The sequence below is a fragment of the Urocampus carinirostris genome, chromosome 17 (genome assembly GCF_059441175.1).
Source record: "Urocampus carinirostris isolate Australia breed hairy pipefish chromosome 17, RoL_Ucar_1.0, whole genome shotgun sequence".
Classification (NCBI taxonomy): Eukaryota; Metazoa; Chordata; class Actinopteri; order Syngnathiformes; family Syngnathidae; genus Urocampus; species Urocampus carinirostris.
The window spans coordinates 748,851-772,398 of NC_142365.1; the positions used below are offsets into that span (position 1 = coordinate 748,851).

The following is a 23,548-nucleotide window of genomic DNA, read 5'->3' on the forward strand; positions in this document are numbered from 1 at the left end:
CGAATACTATATATTCAAAACGTATGTAATGTATTAAGTCATGTTTTTTGGATACTGTCGATGTCTCAAAGGGGTGAACATATTGAAGACTATTCTGACAGCATCCCCTGATCTAAAACCTACATGAGAGCAAGGTAAAACTCAGAACTTCAGCATGAGGGAATGAAGAAACCTTGAGAAGGGACCGCATGTGAGGTCATCCCCCTTCCAGGATGAGCAGGACAAAATGGATGTTGCAATACACAGATATCGTCAACTTGAAATATAAGTCTTTCATAAACTATAGAATATAAGTGTGTTTTAAGCTGTAAGGTTTTAACATTTGTTATAACGAAATCTGACTCCGAAGACACTTCACGTGTCTTTGCTAACCCTTATATCCCACATATCAATTTATTTAGCCGAATCAAAGAGTTGAACAAATCGGGTCTTTTCGCCGTGCCAATATTACGGTCGTGTGCAGGAGACGGGGTTTCAGGGTCTTCCCATGTTATAATCCATGCCGATGAAATGTTCTGACCCCATGACCAAGCCTCCGGCTGATTGGTCCGTGGTCGTCGATGCAAATATCCCAACCGTGATTAGGAGAATGAGAGGAGGGGTGATAGGTTATCACCCTCCCGAGAGAATGGTACCGGGCATATACTCCACCACTCCAGGCAAGGTGATAAGTCATTGTTATCTGCACAGAATGGAAGGAAAGGCACATTCCAACGCAAAACGCGGTTTACGACACCCTTCTCTCAGAATTTGCCATCAAACACTGAAGTCAGATTTAGGAACAAGTATATTTGACTTTACGTAAGATAAAACAGTGTATACAATAGTATAACTTCAAAGCCTAGATTAAAAAAAAAAAATCAACCATGGCCAACCCAAATACCCAAACAAGTGAAGCACCTCGGCACCCAAGTCGGTCATGCTTTAGTCCCTCCAGATGAAACGGGACACAGGAAAGCAGCCGTGTCACTTGGGTCAGGGTGACACTACATACTCTTCTGTTCAGCAGCAGGGCCCGACAGACTGGTTTACCCCTGCGGTATCATAGAATGCGTCCAAACATCCCACTATCCTTTGACAACACCTCTCCACTCATTCCTATCACCAACAAGAGCTCTAGCTTCCACTGGATTTAGTTCCTTTCCTGCAGTGCACTCATAACACCATCCATCTACGTCAATCGCAGCCGTCCTCTTGGTCTCCTTTCATTGACTTCTGCTCTGTAGATCCTCTTCAACATTGGCTCCTCATCCATCCTCTCCATGTGTCCAAACCAACTGACTACTCTCTTATCCACAAGCTTGCTCAGTTCCACGACGACTCCAGTTCTGTCTCTTACGATTTCATTTCTCAATCTATTCAATCCAAACATACTCCTCAAACACTTCATCTTAAAAACATTTCATTTCCTTCTCAAATCTGCGTTCAGGCTCCAAGTCTCTGCACCATACGACACAGTCGGCACAATCGCGCTCTCTTAACATCCGTACTCATACTCTTGTTGCTCATCACTCTCCTCAGAGCACCCAAAATTTGCAATACCTCTCACTCCATTCCAACAACTGCAGCCACATCACAACCCAAGTACCTAAAGCTTTCGACTTCAATAAATTTAGGGGGAAAAAAACACACGTCAATGAGCAGCTATACAAATACAAAGTCCAATTTATTTTAGGGTAAAAAAAGAGCATCAAATAGAGTGGAATAGAGGATGAAACAAAGTGATTGCGTCTCATTGGGCATTAACATATTTACAATTTCCGATCCGACGCTTCGGAGTTTGGCCTCAAACCCCAAAGCTAGTCCTTCAACGGGCGTTCCGTCGCTCAGTGCGGCGAATGCGCGCTCGCCGCCGGGGACTCCGATCGCTCCGTCTTGGCCGTTGTTTCTATGGTGGTGGAGATGGGCGTGGGGATGGCGGAGCTTTTGCCATCCATGGAAGAAGCGGAGGAGGGAAGCGAGACCACGATGTACTTCTGCATGGGCCGCGATCCCGAGTGGGTCGGACCGCTGCCCGGTTCGAGTTTCACCATGGGCTGCAAGGTGGATGCGGAACTGGTGCTGGTCACCGTGGAGGCCGACTGGGAAGAGTTGATGGTGATGACCTGCTGGAGGAGAAGGGAGGAAGGCGTGAACTCTCGGATGCGGCCATCTCACCTTCTTGCAAATGTACTGGCAAAATGACCAAAAATAATTACAGTGGCTTGCAGAACGATATGGCCCCCTTGAACTTTGTGATGTTTTACCACATTTCAGACTTTGAACATCAAGATATAAAACTTTCTTGTGAAGCATCAACAATAAGTGGGACACAATCATCAAGTGGAACACACTTTATTGGCTATTTCAAACATTTTTAACAAATAAAAAATGAAAAAGCGGGTGTGCAACATGATTCAGCCCCTTTACTTTCAGTGCAGCAAACTGTCCAGAAGTTCAGTGAGGATCTCTGACTGATTCAATGTTGATCTAAATGACTAACGTTGATAAATGAAATCATCAAGTCTCTGTATAAACGCACCTGCACTGTGATCGTCTCAGAGGTCTTTTTAAAATGAAGAACGAGGAATACACCAGGTAGGTCCGAGATACTGTTGTGGAGAAGTTTATGGCTGGATTTGGATACAAAAAGATTTCCCAAGCTTTAAACATCCCAAGGAGCACCGTCCATCCAATAATATTGAAATGGAAGGAAATGTCCGTTTGATATCTTGATGTTTGAAGTCTGAAATGTGGCAAAAGATCAGAGTTTAAGGGGGCCAAATAGTTTCGCAAGCCACTGTACATATGTCGTGTATTTTTTTTTACCCAGAAAGGAACTCAAAGTTTGGGTGTGCTTCAGACAAGAGGCTTTAAAGGAATACCACATTCGTGCGATGATTGCTCAGTTGAAAAATATGACTCTCCACAACTGCTAAACATCGGATGCAATGGGAATAGAACCCAAGTTGCGGCAGGGAGTGTTGAATCCTAACCACTGGAATGCCAGTGGAATGGATGACATTTAAAAAAGGCGTTTGATGTTATCTCACTATTTTAAGTCACAGTACCAGAATGGAGGGGAAAAAAAAAAGTCACCCACTACAACAAGGAAGCCCTATGAGGCATTGAGAGAACAGCAGAGAGGATAATTGTAATTTCACTTCCTCCCTGCAAGACTTCTACACCCGCGAAGCCATCTTTATTGCCAAGGACGCTACCCATCCCACACAGCCATCTATTCAGCCTTCGGCCGTCTGGAAAGAGAGACAGAAACACCCGCACTACTAGACTCATTAACAGCTTCATCCACCAGGCAGACTTGCACACACCTGCCCATTTGACCGATTTTCTCTTTTACATGTTCCCTTTATTTATATCACTGCCACTAATGCCAGTGCTCGGAACATTTTGCGGTTATGTCGTGTCTTATACGTCAGTTTTTTTACTTCAATATTGGCCAAAAGGTCATTTGCACTTTTATGGAGTATTATCTTAAAAGTGGGGTGCATAGTTTAAAGTGTTCTGAAAATGTTGACATTTAAATATTTTCTGCGACTGAGTTCAAAGAGCCTTTACGTTTAATTTCCCACGCGCTGATCGGATTTGATCAGGTCTGTTTGGGGCAGAACAAACCCACAAAATTTATATTAAAAAAAAAAAAAGTTTATTTGAGGGACACAGCAGAGTGGTTGGCACATTTGCGTCACAGTTCTGAGGTCATGGGTTCTAAACCAGCTCGTACCCTTCCTGTGCAGAGTTTGCATGTTCTCCCCATGCTTGTGTGGATTTCCTCCGGGCACTCTGGTTTCTTCCCACATTTCAAAAACATGCGTGTCAGGTCCAAATTGTCCCTAGGTTTGTGTGACCTGCCACTGGCTGGCAACCAGTTGAGGGTGTCCCCTGCCCACTACCCCAAGATAACTGGGATGGGCTCCAGCACCCCTGGCGACCCTACTAAGGATTAGCAGTATAGATAATGGCTGCATGGATGGATATTTGAGCGTGTCTAAGAAATGCACGGAAATTATGTGTTACTCTGCCGCCATCTCCTGGCTTAAAGTCATGATTGCAGCCTTAAGGTCTGGGACTAGGACTGTTCTTTATGTTTGTCGATGCCTGGGGTTGACAATCTGATCCGGTCCACCTGAGAATGGAAAGTCTGGATCCTGTCTTAGGACCAAAATGAGTTCGACAGCCCTGATGGATTTTTAATATATATCAATGATTTAAATCATGGCAGGACAGATTCAAAGTTTGCCACTTACAATGCTTAGTTTGAGCAGAAAATCGTTACACCGATGAATGAACTAAAATTAGGAGTGCGTATTATACAATCGGGTCATATTTTTCTGAAGTCGCGGCACTTTCACTTGAGCAACACACTTTGGCGCCAAAGCGATTTTATTCAGTTCACTAACACAAATAACATGCTTACCAAACTATCAGTTGAAGCTCCGATCTTACCCCTAACGGTAAACTAACCTGCTGCGTTGAGCTGGCTCCCGCGCTGGTTCCCATGACGATATATTTTGTGGCGGGCGGCGAGGGTTGCGACGGGGTTCCGGGTCTGGGCGACATCAAGGCCAGGGAGCTCGGAACCTTGATGATGCTGGGAGTGCGAGGTCCCGTTGATCCGCCGAGTCCGCTTTGTGAGACGGAGAGCGTGGGACGGGGCTGCCAACACAGTTGCTTTGGGGATTTTTATACAGGCGCGGCACGAAAACGCGACATCGACCGCTACTTAAAAGAAAGGAAACGACAAAGATTTGTGCACCGCGATACAAAAGATATAAAACATTCACAATGTGCTCAAAGGGAGTTCCAAATCAAAACAAGAAAACAGAACCCTGCCCCACAAAAAGGATATTAAAAAAGACGTAACGGGGCTGCAATTACACCATTAGCGACTTCTATAACATAATACCCAAAGAAACTCCTCACATATTAATCCTCTTTAACAGCCAATCTTTAGACATTGTGAAAGAGTTGTAAATGGTTGACTTTTTTTCCAGAAGTCGATCATTGTGCACACTTGCGCGTGATAATTGAGAGTAAAAATAAATCCCAAGTTCCATTACGCAAATACGAATACATTTATGTTGGGAATTGAATTGGATAACAAATGTGTCATTCATTATTTGAAACGGTTAGTATTGGCTGAATATTTTTGAAGCCAAAGTAGGTCTTATCCGTTTTCTCAATACAGGCATTCAAAGGCTACGCCGAGCTAAGGACTGTGAAAAAAAACTTGCAATTGGTGAGAATGATGTCAATCAACAGGTAGGGAGCTAACAACCATATTGGAAAACATTTTAAAGTCTGTTTACTTTTAAAGAGGAATGATAGCGTGAAACAGACGGATTATCACGAGGATTTTTAGACAATGCAGGAAGGCTTTTAGGCGGATTTTTTTTATCTGTCGACAAACGTGTTGGATTCATTGGGCTCTTGCGAATAACAATATTTGCGGGAAATTTGACTATGAGAGGACATTAATAATGAGCAATCTTTGAGTAAAATCCAATGTTTTCGTGAGATCGTTCACATTTCCAACTAGATGACACTTGTATGCGACTTCACCATCATGTGTGAACGCCAATAGGACACGTGACGTCGCACTCAATGCACACATGTTCGCGGAAGTACTCATGGATGTGGTTTGTCCACCCCAAATATAAATGAAATCCAAAACCCCGCCTTAACCCATTAAATTCTGTCCGTGGGGTGGGATTTGAATGTAAATATTGTTACCACAAGGATTTTTAAACAATGCAGGCAGGCTTTTAGGTGGATTTTTTTTTAGACGATACTATACTTAAAGCAGGGGTGTCAAACTCATTTGAACTCGGGGGCCACACGATAGAACAAACATTCTGTCGGGGGCCGGACTAGTAGATTAAAGAGAAAAAAAAAGAGATAAAGAAATAAGAGAAAGAGGGAGGGAAAAGGAGGGTGGGACAAAGAAAGAAAAAGAGAGAGAGGTAGAGCGCGTGAGTAACAAAAGATAAAGAGTCGTAAGATAAGGGGAAAAGGAAGGGAGAGGAAGAAAGAAATCCAAAGAGAAATAGAAAGACAGTAGGAGATAAAAGAGAAAAGAAAGTGCGAAGGCTATGAATAGAGAAAGAGAAAAGAGAGAAAAGGAAAAAAGGAAGTTAGCGCAAAAGAGGTTAAAAAGACACAGAGAGAGAAAGAGGCAAAGAGCCACAAAGGAAGAGAAAGAGAGACACAGAGAGTGAAAGAGACAGAGTGGGAGAAAAGGGGTGGAAAAGAAAAAGAGAGAGAGAAATAAATACAAATACAGTGTCTTTGTTCGAGGCACCTGGCTTTGGCAACATCAAGTGGACATATTTCAACCTGCAGTTTGTTTTTCTCTTGCGCTTCTCTGAGTGTTGTCTCGCGGGCCAGATTCAATCCCTTAGGGGGCCTGATGTGGCCCGCGGGCCGCCTCTTTGACACCTGTGACTTAAAGAATGAACCCGAACGACATGTTGTGAATCCGCCACGCGTCGTCGGCTGCGAGTTACAAAATAAAGTTTACGGCATTCTGTGTTTACGTCTGCCGTGGTTGTTTATTTTTCCCCACTTCCTCCCGCCTTCTTGAAGGCAGATGAGTGACGTCTGCCTTCTATCCCGATATAAATCCTTTCGGTAAGCATTTGACTTCAAACGCATGGATCATGGGGCGTACCTGCGTGATGGTTAAGGTGGTTCTGTTGACCTGCTGGGCTTGCATGGCGGCTTGCGTCCGGGCTTTGATGACGTGGGAGCACAGCATGGGTGCCAGGTAACCGTAGTCGTTGCGATACTGCTCCACGCTATCCGGTGGAGGTCGAACCTTGGCAATGACACTGGCGCAGTGTTTCTAAGGAAGACAATACGTTGACGTTTAGACGGCGACGCAAATACTCTTATGAATAAGATTTTTAGTACCAGTAGGAGACTTTGAACATGGTCCGCTCCGATCTTATCGATATTGGAGATCACCGGTCCTTCCATCACCGCTTTGATGCGAGCGCCCTCTACAGCAAGCCGAGGAAGGATCAAAGTCTTGATCACCTGATGGGGGGAAAGTAGACGGGCGAGGCCGAGGTAAGGCTGTTGAACTCTGCCCACGATGCTCCCTCGCACTTAGGACATAATTCCCAGCCAGCGACTGACAGGAACTGAACTGGTTGCCCTTCTGCAGCACTCAATCATTACCCACCGCTTCTTTCCGTCATAATTCCAGAGTCAACCGTGACGACTGTCGGACACAAATGCGCTTGAACATTGACCGATTTAATGATGCTGCTATCGAGTTCTATCTATCTACCTTGGTCATATCCCTCAAGAGGGGTGACCGACAGCAAGACAAACACATACAATAACAAAGAAAATAAAAAAGAGGGAAAAAAATACAGGGATCAGAATGGAGATTTTCATTTTCAGCTGAAATAGCCAGCGTCCAGGAATAAACCAGGGCGGAGCCCGACCGGCCCCAAGAACCTCCCCCACACCCCCACCCTTCTATTTGACATTGCCGTTGTCATTGGTGCGACAAGCGACTCGTGTCGTAGCCGAACGAAACCTCTCTGTGGTGTGAACGAAGGGGAGCCGGCTCTCCACCGATCAAAGGCTGGTTCCCTCAGAGCCGCCTTTTTCTTTAGGGAATGGTCAATATGCGTTTTGGGGGGGATTCTGTGTTGTTGACTTTGAATTTGGTATGCATAAAAAAAAAGTTTTTGTATTTTTTGTGTATTTACAAAGATTTTTGTTATATTTCCCGTGTTTTTCAGGGTTAATGCATTGATATAAAAATGTGAAGTGTATTCTTTTTACTTCTCTGATCTCTCCTTTTGTTATTGTATTTTTTCTTGTTTCCCCATTTTATTTTTTATCTCACTTTATATTGTTTACTGCTGATTGTTATTTTATTATATTGTTTACCGAGTGGGAAATGTCTGTTGCTGGTGAGGCGCAATAAATATGACAAGGTTCTATAACACAACTATGTCCGTTCTCTCTATTCAACGGACTCAAATAGTGCTCAGAATTGTTTTAATTCTTTGACATAAAACAGCTTCTTTTCAAAGAAACAGAAAGAGATACTTTCCCTGGTAACTAGTTACTTTGACTATAGAGTATTTCGTTTTGGAAGAAGTAGTGAGTAACTATAACTGATTACTTTTTTTTAAAATTAAGTAATGCACCCAAAACTGTTTGTAACCGTGTATGTGGTCATGTCAATGGTCCGGCCCGCTTGACATCAACCAAGGCCGTTTGTGAGCCACGATGGGAAATAAGTTTGACAATCCTCTGTTAAAGGAATCAAAAGGGAAAACAAATGCAAACTCACGTCGGATCCCAGCTCGGCGAGTCCCGCAATGCAGCCGTACCGTGTCGTCCACTGGGTTTTGTCATCCAACCAACTCTGAAAGACAAATTAGCATTAGAGAAATGTTTTGGAATTGCAAATGTTTCCTTTGCGCATGAAAGGACACCACTATTTATGTGAACTTCAATGATATTACCGTATTTTCCGCACTATAAGGCGCACCTAAAAGCCTTTATTTTTTTCAAAAGCTGACCATGCGCCTTATAATACAGTGCGCCTTATTTATGGATCAATTTTAAAATTGCAAAGTTTTCCAACTAACTTGCAGCCGCCGACTCGATTTTCCCCCGAACGCCAAGTAGTACGCGGTGTATGCTGGGATTTATTTACCGGCGTTTCATTGGCTAACCAATGTGTCAATCATCATTTGAATCGATCACTATTGGCTAAAGTTATTCAGAGGTCAAGGGGCGGATCCTTTTTATCATTTACAGGCTGGCATTGGCTTAAGCGGCAACACAAAGCCTGCAATTGGCCAAAAAAGATGAATGTTTATGGCACGTGGCTGACGGCATAGAGAAAGCATTTTTTTCTATTCTGTATTTGAAATTATTTTATTCTCCTGGATTTACTACCCTCACGGATATAAGAGGACATTGGCTGCACATTATTATGAACACAACGACTTCGGTGAGCTACTTCGGGTTTTATATTGTCCCTGTATCTTGTTTCAGACTGAACTCGATGTTTCTGTGATAAGCGGTGCAGATAATGGATGGAATGGAGTGTCTATTTTTAAATTCAACTCAATTCCAAGTGTTTATTGTCATATGCACAGTAAAGTTGCGAGCGAAAAAGAAAATAGAAACTCAGGAATGGTTGGCATTTCTTGAATCCCAAGACTTGAACCTTCCGAATGATGGAACGATGCATTTGAGTGACATGGTACGGACACCGCATCCGCACGTGTTCTCGACACGTATTTGCGTCTTTGCAAGCTTTGGGAATGTTAAGGGGGTAATAAGTTGGACTTAACTTTATCTGACTGTTTTGTCCACGTTCCCATTGTAGCGCCTTATCATCCGGTGCGTCTTATCTATGTCAAAAATTGGACCAAAAACTATTTTTTCGGGGTGCGCCCTATAACCCGGTGCGCCTTATAGTGCGGAAAATACGGTAACTTTCTTTTAAAAGCATCTATTATCAATGTTTTCTTATTTGAAAACTGAAAAATACAAGTTGTAATTGGACGGATGAATGTATAATGTATCCTCATGCCATGAGGCTCTTTAACTCTACCCGGCAGAGTAAAAGCCCACATTAAACCACCCCCCCCCAACATTGCATATTACCAAATTTTATTGCAATATGTATTCTGTGTAGCACTATTTAGATATTCTATATAACACGCTACAGTGGGCATTTGCACGTCACACTGGGTAATTGTATATTGTATTATTTTTGCTTTATTATTGTATTGTTCTCAGCTCAGGGATGCTGCACGAAATATGAATTTCCCTCCGGGGATGAATAAAATATCTATCTATCTATCTGTCTAGCTATAACTCTGAAGTCATGGGAAAAAAGGCACCCTTGTAAAGGTCTTGGTGATGCGTGACTGGATATTGTTGGTGGTGGTGCTAAAGGTTTTGCAACTCTGCGCCATAAGGCGAGCGGCAAAGTCCCGCAAAGCCCAGTGGTTGTCAACATCCGGCCTCACGCACAACTGCTTGCTCACGATACATGTCACCACGGCCGGGATGAGCTCGTGCAGCTAGAGGGAAAACAGAAAAAGGCAAATTAAAAATGAAGAAATATCACACGCGCCGATTACGAAAAGGAATCCCGTTGACTCACGTATTTCTCCAAATATAAAGTCGGGTTGTCCATAAGGGCTTTGACCATCCGCATGAGGTAAATGAGTAGAGCCAAATTGTTTTGCACCACGTTGACGCGGACCTTTAACACAGGAAACAAAAAAAAAGAGCATTTATTTACTCATCGTATATTGGAAATGCCCTTCAGTCTGCAAAAGATGTTTTAAAAGACGCTCACTCCTTCCGAAATAAAGGTGCTGAATCTCGGCAGCATCTGATACAATCCCGGGTCGGTGGCGATACTTTGCAAAGCTTCCGCTCTCTTGGCTTCGCAGGACCCGACACATGCCTCAGTGATCTCCTTGTAATAGAGCTGCTGTTCCACAGAAAGCTCATGTGTGCTGCGAGGTTTCAGCCTGATGGGGCCTTTCTCTTTTCCTGAAACGGATCGAGTCGGGATGATTAAGCGTATAGAGTGAATGGCGGAGCAGCTTTTTCTGAAATTACAAAAACTGTAGATAAGGACCTTTAACATCAGCGGCTGTTGCCCCTTGATTTTTGCCTTGAACGGTGCCATCCTCCTTTTGACCAGGTTTGACAACCTTGAGCGGCTCCGTAGATTCTGCCTTCTGTTGTTCTTTTGGTGCTATGATAAATGGAGTTGCAATCATGTAATTCTCTTTTTCATTTGGTTGTTTTAAATGACATTGGGCTTCAAGACGGTTACCTGGCGGTGGATTTTCCGGAATAGATGGTTGAATCCCCTCGATACTTAACCAATGGGCTAAAAAATAGAGAAGGTTGTAAGAAAGTGAGGAACCCAAAAACATGCCCCAGGTCATTTTTGCTCATTTATCCTGACATTCCTTTCATCCCATTTTTCCCTCTTTAGTCTTTTTTTTATGCTATTTATTTCCCTTGTATTTTCTTTGTTATTGTATGTGTGTGTCTTGCTGTCGGTCACCCCTCTTGAGGGATATCACCAAGGTAGATAGATATATAGTCTTTTTTACGTGTTTATCTTGCAGTGTTCTGGTTAGCCCGCGTCCCTGCGCCCGAGACGCATTAATTTTGCTGGGGACGCAACTTTTTTGACACGAAATTGTCATTATCATTTTCTAACAAAGATTTACCGCACCCCAAACTTTTCGTCAGGCAGATCCGCCATTGTTGTTTAGGTCTCGCGGTTCAAGTTTTCGTCTGCACGCCGATCTTGAGTTCGAGTTGTGTAGTGAAAGTGCGTCTCTTTTTAGAGAACCGGCTTTTTCGGCTCAACTCATTAAAGAGCCGGCGCTCCAACGGCTCACTTGTTTTGATGCATTATATTATGAATGATGATGTTGTATAAAGAAGTTAAGAAAAAAAGGAAGTAGAAAAGGAGAAAATGAAAAAAGAGGAGGTTTTTGGTGATCCCTTTTAATCAGTATATTACCAACAATAATTCAATGCAGAAATTGAATTAATAATTTAAATTAAAAAATGTATTATTCTACTTAATTCTATTTGCATGTATTTTTTCCTTCTACAGTGAACGTCCAAGCGTCTCCATTTTTGAACTTTTTTTTATAATAAACCTTATTCATGTCGAGCAACTCAGTGTCTCACAACAAAATGTTGATTAACAATATTTATGATATAAGGAAACACATGTACAATATAACATTTTAAACGACATCAATAAACGTGTTTGAAAAAAAAAGAGGATTTTTTTGTATTTTGTAAGGGAAAATACGACAGTTTGTAAGGGCATGGAGCACACTCAATTTTGGGGAGCCATAGGTCTCCGTTGGGACCCATAGATTTTTGAGCATGCCAGTCCCCGGGACCCATCACTTTTCACAGCTCAAATCAACACCGATCCTGGAATGCCATGTCTAATCTTGTTGTAAACAATGTTTACTACAATCTTATAAATGACAACAATTATAACTCTTGGAAAAAAAAAAGAAGGAAGTATACCTTTAAGAGAAACATCCAGCGGAACTCTGGGGAGTGGGGTGTTAATAATATCGCTAAGGTCCACTTCCTTCTCCTCATAAAAATGAAGTTCTCTCCCACCGCCACTTGCAAAACGAAACGGTATAAACTCTTGCGACTGGAATCCATACAGGGGCTACAAAAAGAAAATTCCCATTAAAAGGTGATATCCAAGCAAATGACTGGTTTTCAATTCAGATAGTAAGAACTCTCCCTCACCTCTACATTTTTAAGTTTGAGGGCATTATCAATGTCAGTGGTGGTTAGTTTACGTCTCTTTCCGTGATGCATAAATTTAAGAGCATCCTTTAAAAAAAGAGCAACGGGAAATCATGAGCAAACGCAAGATAGCACCAAGTTGCAGAAGCACAAAGTCATGTTTTGTACCTGAGTAATTTCTTTAATCCTGTAGCTGACTTCTTCACTCAGTGCTGTGCAGCTATCCTCCTGCAACTGGCCCACACCCATCGACTCTGCCATCGCCTTCATGGACTCAGTGGGGAGGACGACCGAGCACTGCTTCTGACGTCTTTCCTCGGCCATCGCTGACAAAATATAAATGAATGAAAACTTTCGAACGTTAAAATAAAAACAGGACAAAAACAACGAACAAAATAAATGTTACATAACAGGTGGATGCTTATTTTCCCTGCCCCTTTATCTTCCCTATTAAATACATTTTACAAATCTTCTCCTCTTGTGTCTAATATAACAAAATCTCATGGATATAACTTATTACATAGGTCAGATATCAATAATTATAATAATTACAATAGTCACATATTTTATACACTAATCTTGGTAATACCCATCCCTCAACGTCATAATGCCACTAGTTACCAAATATCACTGTGGCACCAATGATAATAACAGCAATAAAAATAATACTTATAATAACTGTAATGATATAATAATAGCAGCAATAACAACAAAGTTAACCATAGTTGTATACGCACTATTCCCAATCTCTCGTTTTCTTCATCTCTGTATTCCGCCAGTAATGTCTTTTTGTATTTAAATTTGAACACATGAATAGTTGGACATTGTTTGATCTCATCTTGTAAATTATTCCAAAGTTTGACTCCACTCGCAGACACACACATATTTTTCCTGGTTGTTCTCACCTTTGGGATAGTGAATTTACGAGAGCCCCTTAAATTATAATTTCCCTCTTTCCGAAATGAATAATTTTTGGATGTTTTCTGGCACCATGTTTTTAAATAACAGTTGTGAAGTGAAATTTTTTATTAAAATCAACCAATTTTAATCATTTGGACTGCAGGAATAAAATATGAGTATGATCCCGATATCCTACCCTGTGTATGGTCCTTATTGCACAAGACAAGTTTGCAAATTGTTTATTTTTGTGCAAAACGACCCACGATGCAAAACATTCATGACAAAGCGTTAAAAAAAGATACAATATTTTTAAACGTCTGGTAAGAGTTCAGAAAGTGAAACGGGTTGATTCATGGATAAGTGAAAAATAATCTCCACGTATACGGTTTTAATAAATACCCAAAAAATGTATTTGCTATTTAGTCAGTTTACAGCGCTAAAATAATTGCGCAAGTTTTGGCGAAAGTGCAAGAAAATATAAAAGATAATCAAAAGCAAGCAATTAGATGTCATACTGTACATTAAGCAAAAGGCGGGTAAATCGCGCCGACTGACAGAACTAACTACGAGCGCCGCACATGCATTTGAATCGTAGCTAAAATTGCAAAACTTAAATAAGCAAATAAGCGAAGCACATCGCGATCATATATTGTTTACATTGTGCAACGGTAGCAGGATTGAGTATGAAATTCCCTGTTAGCCGGGAAGCTAAGTCACGTAGCTTGCGCGCACGACTTTGTATTTACCTGCAAAAAAACCTTCTCCTTTCTTAAGGTGAGCGGTAAACTAAATACATGCGAGCGCTCACTGTTGAGCGCCGCACCGAGACATATTTTGCTAAGCAAACGGTTTGTTTCGATAATCCATTCCTAACACGAATAAGCAGATGAACCGCAACCGGCAACGGGAACCTCCATAGGCGACGGAGCGATTGTGTTCCGTCGCCATTTTGAGGTGGCTTCCGGTTGTGGTGTGTTATCGCGAGACTACAGCGTTGTTTATGATTTGAAATATACCCAAACTGTGACAAAATTACATTATTTTAACAAATCTAAGTGACATTATATTTAATTATTTATTTCATGTTTTTATTTTGTAACATCTAATAGTTATGAGGCAATATTGAATAATTATTTTGGGACCCATACACGGATTTCAGTTTACGGGGAAGTGTTTCGAAGTTACAACACAGATGCACGTTCGGAGCGTGCAAGGACATATTTTCATATAATCATGTTTCGATTCTTAACCCGCGCGTTAAATGCAAATCCAAATTCATCAGTGAATACGTCAGGGGCGCGTATTCTTCTAATTGATTGCGACAAGGCTTCAGTTTCAATATTAAGGTGAGAGTCGTTTCAATGCATTGGTTGTTGCTGCCGTGACTTCTGCAGAAATTCATTTTCATGTTGCAATAAATCATAAATGTTTCAAGAGAATCATGCATTAGTTCAGGGGTGGGCCCCATTAGATAAAAAAATGTAGCTAGGCCGAAAGAAAAAACAATTAAGTGATGTTTTTGTATCTATACTATTGTATTTATTCATTCAGCCAGTATAAACCATAAACATGATATTTACAAGAAATCGATTATCTTTTTTACTCTATTTATCTTTTGTACTCTATTCTTTTTATTCTTTTAAATCTATTTTATCATTGAGTGTTTGCGTGTCAAATGATTTCTTGTATATATCATGTTTGTGGTTTATACTGGCTGAATAAATAAATAAATAAATACAATACAATGTACGATAACATGGCAATACATGAGGAAATCTTTCCATAATAGTCGCTTCCGTTTTAATAATACGTCTCAACTTTTGTCATGTTTTTCTAGCATATTGGCCTTTTTTCTTTGTAAACATTTCATTAATGCAAAACGAGAACTCTAGCAGCGGTATGCGTTCGTGTATAAATAAATATACAGAAATGCACATGTTGTATTTCATTTATTATTTGTCTATAAATAAGCCATTTCATCAAATTGAATTAGAAACACCAAGAATCAAAGTAAAGTTGTTGATAATGTCTTATAAGCACTTTGAAGATGCAATAGGGCTAGCTACTTTTTTGCATTAACGTTGATAAATCTATTGATAAATGAACAAATAATAGAAATATTAGTACAGTACAGAAATATGTAGCTGTTTGAATGATGGCTTTGAGTACACGTTAATGCTTCGGGAAAACATTGTTTTTTGGAAGGGAAAACTGGGGACAAGAGTGGCATTAAATAATAATACAGTTTCCTTTTTTTAATTCAACTATTGTTCTTAACAAATGTGGCCCCCGGGTTTGCCCACCCCTGCATTATTTAGTAGTTACTGATTAATCTGCAGCGTCTGACATGGGAAAGTAGTGGAGTTTGTGGATACGTACAAATACCTCGGCACTGCATTTGACAGCGTGCTGAGGTTTTTTTTTTTGAATGTTGAAGAGATCCTCAAGAAATGCCAACAAAGACTGCGTCTACTCTTTCGGGGTCAGTAGAAACATCCTCGCCACCTTCTACTACTCCTTCATTGAGAGTGTGATCACCTTCTCCTCAATTTCCTGGTTCCACTCCATCAGTATACCGAATAGAAACCACCTGTTGAACACTGTAAAAGTCTGCTCCAAAATAATAGGCCATTCTCTAAGTGATCTCACAACCCTGTGTGAGTAACAAACCATCAAATCAGCCCTCAGAATCCATCAGGACCCTACACACATCCTGTTCCGGGAGTTTGTTTGGCTGCCGTCAAGACGCAGACTTCACTGCCCCGGCAGCAGGACTGAAAGGAGGAAGACTGGCATCATCCCCGGGGCTGTTCAGCACCTGAACTCTCAGCCCCTGCCTCCAAGTGTTTAGTAGTGTTCTACCCCTGCACTAACTCATTTATATCGATGCTTTGTATACATTTTATTCACTTTTAAACATTTTATTCAGTCTCATTTACTGTATGAACTTCAGCACTTTACAGTTGAACATTGGATTCTTGTATGTATGTGGGTGGGTGTTGTTTGCTACTCTGTAAGCCTTTTATTTCCCCCTTGGGGACAAATTAAGTATTTTAATTGATTGATTATAACATCATTGTTTTTCTCTTCTACAGAGTTTGTAGGGCAAAATCCCTCAGCACAAGCTCAGCCAGACTGGAAGAAAATGCAAAAAAATCCAGTGATCAAGACAATGATGAGAATGTAAAGAAGGATGGGGATAAGGAAAAGGTGAAAGCAAAGAGTGGTAAGGAGAATCTACTAGATCTTCTGGGAGCTATGAAGGTGGACGTCACCAGTAAAAGGAGGTTGAAGAACGTCAAAGCCAAGCAAATTGTCTTCCAACCAAAGTCCAAGCCTGCTGCGATGGAGAGCACCATTAGCATGTTTCAAAAGGCAACAGACGAGGCTTTACCTCAGAGGTGGGTCTTGTTTTTATTTCTTGCAAACATTATTTTCAACACTATTTCTACTCTGATAATCTTGCTCTCTTCACCTACTGTATAGTCCGGACTACGAGGCACACCTAAAAACCCCAATTTGGCCAGAAATTTGAGAACACGCCGTATATTCTGCTGAAATTGGCAGACAAGATTGGAAATGCATATAGTAATTTGAGCAATGATTGTGCAAAAAATCGGTAACATTGACTTTAATTGCCAAATTTTGCATGCAACGGGAATCTAACCGGAGTAGTAGAGCCAAGAGTGCCGACACTTTACCATTGGACCACTAATGACGTATAACAAAGCCTTAGACCTTCTCTAATGATCACAACATTTTTACTCACAGTTCAAGGAACACCGTGCATTCTAGTAGGTTAAAGTTCAGGGGTGTCAAACTCATTTGGGGGCCATACGCTAAAAAAAAAAGCTAACGGGGGCTGGACTAGTACATTTAAGCGAAAGAAAGAGTGTGAGGAAAAGGGAGAAAGACCAAAAAAGAGAAAGAAAGATAGAGGAAAAACAAGAAAAAGAAAGCGAAAGAGAGAGACAGCAGAGAAAAATAATAGGTTGAGAAATGTGTATTTCTTTTGCAGGGCGAAATCTATACCTATTAGTCGCCCTTGTCTGGGTTCTTGTTGTGAAAAAAGGCAAATGTAAAGAAAAAAGAAAGAGAGAGAAATAGACACAGAGAAAGAAAGAGATACAAAAACAGAAATAAAGAGAGACAAAGAATGGAAAGAATGAGAGAAATACAGATAGTGTCTTAGAGATGATTGGCTTTGGTGAAACCGCATGAACATATTTCAAACTGCAACTCATTCCTCTCTTGTGCTTCTCAGCGTTGTCTTGCGGCCTGGATTCTAACCTTTGGCAGGTCAGATCCGGCCCGCGGGCCGCATGTTTGGCGCTTATTGGTTAAACAGTGTTTCCATTTATTAACAAATGTTAGAGACAGTCACTTAACTAATAACCCGGCAAGCTCTTACGCTAATGCATACAGATTAAACTGAGAGGTTATTGATGCAAATGGGAAGAAGTGGAGTGACTGTTCAACCTATCGGAATGCACTATGCAAATCAATGTTGGGGCACTGCGATAAAAATGGTATGCCGATGGGATTAATTCTGATGGCATATTGTCTGTCTTCTGAACCACTGGTGGTCTATTGGTAATGTGTCAGCTTACTCACTGCCACATTTCTGGTTCGATTCCCGTTGCATACAATGTTTTGCGATTTAGGTCAGCGGGACACATTAAAGCATCAATATGTCATGATTACCGATGGGAATCACCTGTCCTTTGGCACCAACTGCCTCGGACTCTGATTGGCTCCCGGTCCCTATTTAAACCCACTGCCCTTTTTAGTCCGTCTGCGAATCTCAATTTACCCTAGGCAAGCCTTTTTCGACCCTGACTCCCACCAGTTCCCCGGCTTTGACCCGTTTTTTTTTTTTTTTTATCCTGACCACGTCTACGCTCCTCTCCTGGCTTTCGACTCGTTTCCGACCCCGACCCCCTTTTTGCTCTTCCGTCCCGGCTACTGACTGGTTTTTCCGTTCCCGACACCGCCATCGCTCGCCACGGAGGTCCCACTTCCGCGTTCAGAGCGACCTGCTTCCCGCGCCCAGCGATCACCGGATCGTGGTGCAACCCTTTCCTTTTTACAATACAACTGTGAGAAACGTTACGCGAGTGGGTCCTGTCTCCGTTCTGGTCTTGACACAATATGCTCTTACTGTAGGCTCAATTTCTCACGCTTTGGAATTCGGTATAGTGAGGAAAATTCGGTATATAGAAATGTTTGTAGTGATGGCCGAATACCTTTTATTTTTCTTCCCCTTTAAAAAAAAACTTTGTAGTCATACCGTGAACCCAGAATTGCTGGCGGCCGCTTCGGCTGCCGCTTCCACGCTTCCTAACCGAGTCCAGGCCGAGTCTGAGCTGCTCAAGCAGTTGAGGAGACACGAGGCCATCACCGAAACTCACAAGAAGGCCGACGTCAACGACCTGGGGTACGTGAGCTTCAATCCAATATACATGACATGGCTTCGTTCACAAGTACAATTTCGCACTCGCTGAAATTTGATACTATAAGGGCCAAATGATAGCAATGCACAGTTTTGATTGACACGGTTACCTAATCTGATACCGGCATAATCCTAAAAGCCATTGGCAACGAGTAAATGTATTCAAATGTAATCCAAAATCACACAGTTGTACCCCATCTTAAAGGTACATCAGTGTCTAAACAATAACGTCTTTTACGTCGGGCGTACAACTTTCATAACGTCTCCGCCCGGGTGGCCGAAAACTTTTTCAAGGGGAAAAAAAACCCAAAAGATTTTTTTCAAATCAAACGTTTGCTTTATTCCGATTTCGAAATCTTCGTTCGGTTTGGAAATTTCGGAATTTCGCCTCGTTTGGCAATTTGCATACTCGGCAGCCAATCGGAAGCCCGCATCGAATAACTTCGTGGTTCCGGACTTTCCCGAGCGTTAGAAGGTCGCGCGTTTGCATATCATTTTCCCGAGTAGACGTAAAGAGAACACAAGAAAAATGGAGAAGTGGTAAGGGATCAGGCCAAAACCTCAGCCCCAGAAGATGTATTCAAAAGAAGGGAACAAAATGGATGACGCTACAAAACGTAAACGTACATTAAAAGCATGGTGGAAAGAGGAGTTCACGTGGTTTGTAGCAGACGAGGCAACGCAAACGTTGCGTAAATGAAGAGGAGTCAATACAGGGACATACTCATGGTAGATAGAAAACCTGCAATCAATGTTATAAGTAGATGTATGATAAACTTAATTTGAAAGTGTTGTTCTGTTATATATTCTGATGATCCATCCTTAATACTTTGCAACAATGTTTTTTTTGTTGCGATGAGTCGTCTTATTGTGTTTCAAGTTGTGAAAAATGGGGCAGGCAACTTTTCAGTGTAGTCTGCCCCCTGGTGTCCGCTAACTTTTTCGCATGAGTTTCAGACACTGGGTACATTGTTTAATATATGACCACTAGATGGCACTGTATTGTCAACTGCAAAAACCACAGCCAAATGAGCACAGCCTAGCAACAAGGGCGACTACTAGGTATAGATTTCGCTATGCAAAAGAAATGCACAACTCTCAACCTATTCATATTTATAAAAAATGCTATTGGTATGATAGTTCATGTATTTTTGCTTATTCTTCAAATCAATGTTGTTTTTTACTGAATGGAATGAATGTATTGTTTATTGTTCTCTATGATAAGTCTAAATATAACATGATCTTTGGATAAGGTGGTAGGAAAAGAGTATTTTCAGGTGTTTAGCATATGTATTTTCGTTTATTATCAAGTCAATAGACAAACACTTGGATTTAGAATATTCTTTGGTTCTCTGCACTATTTTTCTAACCGTCCAAAACTTCAATACTCGAATAAAGAGGAAATTAAAAATGTCTTTCAAGAAATCCGATTTATTGAAGAAAAAACAACGACCGGTTCATCGGTTATTTTCTTAATAATAGTTGCAGACTACATGTGATAATGCTAAAGAAGAAGCAAAGTGACAAAATGGCCGCTCTAAAGATTGCTATTCTCATCTCATCAGCCGTACCGCCTATCCTCATCAGGGTCGCGGGGGGGCTGGAGCCCATCCCAGCCATCTCCGGGCAGTGGGCAGGGGACACCCTGAACTGGTTGCCAGCCAATCGCAGGGCACACAGGGACAGACAACTCGCTCGCTCATTCACACCTAGGGACAATTTGGACCAGCCAATTCACCTGAAATGCATGTTTTTGGAACGTGGGAGGAATTCCATTGAACAAATATTGGAATCTGTAATGTCATATGACAGACTAAGGAGATCATTTCTTCTTCGTGCCATGAGGCTCTTGAACTCCACCCGGGGGAGTAAAAGCTTTCCTTTGCATATGACCCTATTTTTATGACAGTGTGTATTTTCCGTAGCACTATTTAAATAATCTATAGGAACACGTTATATTGGGTATTTTTGTATTCGATATCTTTTATTTTATTGTTTTATTTTTCAACACAAGGATACTGCTGGAAGTGTAAAGTTCCCTACGGGGATGAAGAAAGTAGCTAGCTAGCTATATGTATACAGTCATATAAGACGATGCTTTTGATTTTGTTGAAATGGCTCACCACACCGTTATTTCATTTTTTAACATCAATACTTTGCAGATATTAACCGATTTTTCTCTCTCAATGATTTTTTTTTAGTGCGATTTTAGCCGACATGAGAGTGGGAAAGCCTTCCAATCGCCAGAACCCCTATCCGGCCAATCAGATCAGGTTTGACGAGGATGGGCGGGGCTACACGCGCGAGCGAGGAATCACCTCGGAGCTGGACGGCGTTCGCAGGAGGTAAGTTAGGGTACTGATGCTGTATTTCGGTGATACCGGGATAAGTCATTTTTTTAAAAAAAAATCTTATTTTTAGGAGGAACTTGTTCATGGGGAAAAGACTCAACATCTTCTCTTTCACGACTGAGGAAGACGGTGTCGACGCCATCGTTGGTAAGAAAGAAATTCGACCGCACATGGATATGAGGTCACCCTGAAATACAGTGTCGCCCCTACCTTACAAAGTTTTCACCTTACAAAGTTTTCACCTTTCAAAGTTTTTTCTGTCCCTTTTTATAGAATTTTCCCCACTATACGAAATCATCAACAAATTATTTCGACTGTCCTAAATCGCATATAGTTTAAACTTCGCCGTGTGTTTGACGAGTTACATCTCTAAAATTTCTGTCTGCTATTGGTCCACATCATATTAAATACTGGTTTGCGTCACAGTATCATAGAAATACAGGTAATGCTATTGGTTGAACTACTTCTCACAATGCCTTTCTCTTTCATTCGGTTCAAAACTTGGTACACCTTGTAAAGATTTTGGGACTTGGCAATACAATATTACATTTTTTCTTCTGTATTGGTTTGCTTTGGGTCCAAAGCTTGCAGTGATGCCAAAGGGAGAAGCAAAAACCTGACAACCATGAAACGGGAGCTTGCGAAGATGCACTTGAATTGCTACCCCATACTTGCCAACATTACTGCTTTATGTGTCGGGGTACTGCTTTTCTCACCTTAAAAACTCCCACCAATTTTTTTTTTTAAATCTACAGTTTTTTGAAAATTTAAACGACAACAAACAAATCTGGACTCCGGACTGGTATTCTAGTCTAAGCTGCATCTTGAAGCGAGACGTTTTTTTTTGCATGAATAAACTGCTCAAAAGATCTGTCCAGCACACAGGGTATACCCAATCGTGTAACGTTTTCTCACAATTTGATTGAAAAAAGAGGAAGGGTAGCGCCCGTGATCCGATGCTCGCCGGACGCGGGAAGCAAGTCGCTCTCGCAATCGGATTGTGATCTGAATACGGAAGTGGATCTTCCGTCGCAAGCGATGGCGGTGTCAGGGACGGAAAAACGGGTCGGTAGCCGGGACTGGGAGAGCAAGGCGGGGTCAGGGTCGAAAAGGAGTCATGAGCCAGGACGGGAGAGTAGACGTAGTCGGGAACAAAAATGGGCCGTAAGCTGGGACGGGAGAGCAGACGTGGTTGGGATCAAAGATGGGTCGTAAGACGGGACAGGAGCGCATACGTGGTCGGGATCATAACAGTTCATAGCCAGAGACAAACGGAAGCAATAACGAGACAGGCGGGGGTCGGAAAAGGCTTGCCTTGTATACACAGAGGTTTGCAGACGGACTGATAACAGGGGATTGACGGGACTGGGATCAAGTAGCGGTCGGCACCGGTGATTCACATCGGTAATCAAGACAAGATCGTGTTTTTTTCTGTTTTGGTCAAAGTTTGCCACTTTTGGTTTTCAACAAACGCATGTTTTTGATTTTAATATTATGGAAACGAATCGGGATGATTTCATATAGTCATATACGTGTATATTACACATAAGTCGAAGTAGTTTTGTTATTTAAATGTTTTTATACCAGGGGTTTCGAAGGCATTAGCTAATTACCATAGTCTTCTATCCCCCACTATACATCATTATTATCATTTTTAATTTTGAATGTATTAATCATGACTCCATGTTGTTTTTCAGCCCGACCGACCTTGTGGGACGCACACTTTGCCGAGCAGCTGTCTTCGTCCGCCAACCGAATGCCCCGAAACGCCTTTGAGGAAATGATTCAGTGGACCAAGGAAGGAAAACTGTGGCAGTACCCCATCGACAATGAAGCAGGTGAGTCCATATCGGCCTCGTTCCTCTGCAGAAGAAGCCACTCGCCTTGTTTCCTGGGGTCAGGTCTGGAGGAGGAGGCGGCCGTCCCTTTCCACGAGCACGTTTTCCTGGAGAAGCACCTGGAGGAGGGCTTCCCCGAGCGGGGGCCGGTCCGACACTTCATGGAGCTGGTGGTCACCGGCTTGTCCAAGAACCCTTATCTGACGGTCCGAGAGAAGAAGGAACACATTTCCTGGTTCAGGGACTACTTTCATCAGAAAAAGGAAGTCCTCAAGGAGGCTGACGTTTATCTGAATTAAATGTGGACGATACCAGTGACGTGCGTTGAGGTTCGGGTCTGGTGGGGTACACTTCAAAGTTCCAAATAAATGAAAATACATCTTTTTTGTATTGTATCGTATTTACTTATTCCGCCAGTATAAACCACAAACATGATATATACAAGAAATCATTTGACACACAAACACTCAATAATGATCAAATAATAGATTTCAAAGAATAAAAAGAATAGGGGAAAAAAATATATTGTAGTATATAATACAAGGTCATTATATAAAATAGTTTAAAAAGAAAAAATATGTAAATAACAAGACTAGAGTAGAACGACGTTGGCATAATAATACTATACATAATAACCTAAATCAATTCCCGTTGAACATACGGATAGCGGAAGGCTAAAAAGTCTCTTTAAGACGTGA

The 23,548-nt window shown here is 41.6% G+C and overlaps 2 protein-coding genes across 5 annotated transcripts; one reads left to right on the forward strand and one right to left on the reverse strand.

Moving 5' to 3' along the window:
* Window positions 1–1,647: 1,647 nt before the first annotated feature.
* On the reverse strand, window positions 1,648–14,168 carry taf6 (TAF6 RNA polymerase II, TATA box binding protein (TBP)-associated factor). 4 transcript variants are annotated; one of them, XM_088321310.1, is made up of 14 exons: window positions 13,956–14,168; window positions 12,478–12,635; window positions 12,310–12,396; window positions 12,073–12,226; window positions 10,841–10,897; window positions 10,640–10,759; window positions 10,352–10,551; window positions 10,154–10,255; window positions 9,888–10,070; window positions 8,318–8,392; window positions 6,913–7,038; window positions 6,671–6,844; window positions 4,465–4,656; window positions 1,648–2,105 (listed from the first exon to the last, which is right to left on the reverse strand). In XM_088321310.1, the coding sequence occupies exons 2-14, from the start codon at window positions 12,631–12,633 to the stop codon at window positions 1,827–1,829; spliced, it is 1,905 nt and encodes a 634-aa protein (XP_088177436.1). In that variant the 5' UTR covers window positions 12,634–12,635; window positions 13,956–14,168; the 3' UTR covers window positions 1,648–1,826. The 4 variants fall into 4 exon arrangements, with proteins under 4 accessions (XP_088177436.1, XP_088177435.1, XP_088177434.1 ...); XM_088321309.1 differs by having other exon boundaries at window positions 1,648–2,108; XM_088321308.1 differs by having other exon boundaries at window positions 4,465–4,671.
* Window positions 14,169–14,360: 192 nt separating this feature from the next.
* mrps31 (mitochondrial ribosomal protein S31) lies at window positions 14,361–23,234 on the forward strand. Its single transcript, XM_088321311.1, has 7 exons — window positions 14,361–14,555; window positions 16,305–16,610; window positions 18,494–18,646; window positions 20,863–21,006; window positions 21,083–21,159; window positions 22,710–22,850; window positions 22,914–23,234. The coding sequence occupies exons 1-7, from the start codon at window positions 14,443–14,445 to the stop codon at window positions 23,147–23,149; spliced, it is 1,170 nt and encodes a 389-aa protein (XP_088177437.1). The 5' UTR covers window positions 14,361–14,442; the 3' UTR covers window positions 23,150–23,234.
* The last annotated feature ends 314 nt before the right edge of the window (window positions 23,235–23,548 follow it).

Bases quoted from the DNA above. Each gene is read 5' to 3' on its own strand.
- mrps31 (XM_088321311.1), top strand. From the start codon at position 14,443: ATGTTTCGATTCTTAACCCGCGCGTTAAATGCAAATCCAAATTCATCA. The intron at 16,611-18,493 runs GTGGGTCTTGTT...AAAACTTTGTAG, and splicing joins GACGAGGCTTTACCTCAGAG to TCATACCGTGAACCCAGAAT. The intron at 22,851-22,913 runs GTGAGTCCATAT...TCCTGGGGTCAG, and splicing joins CCCCATCGACAATGAAGCAG to GTCTGGAGGAGGAGGCGGCC.
- taf6 (XM_088321307.1), bottom strand. From the start codon at position 12,633: ATGGCCGAGGAAAGACGTCAGAAGCAGTGCTCGGTCGTCCTCCCCACT. The intron at 12,227-12,309 runs GTGAGGGAGAGT...TTCTTTTTGTAG, and splicing joins TCAAACTTAAAAATGTAGAG to CCCCTGTATGGATTCCAGTC. The intron at 10,760-10,840 runs GTAACCGTCTTG...CATTTATCATAG, and splicing joins TCCGGAAAATCCACCGCCAG to CACCAAAAGAACAACAGAAG.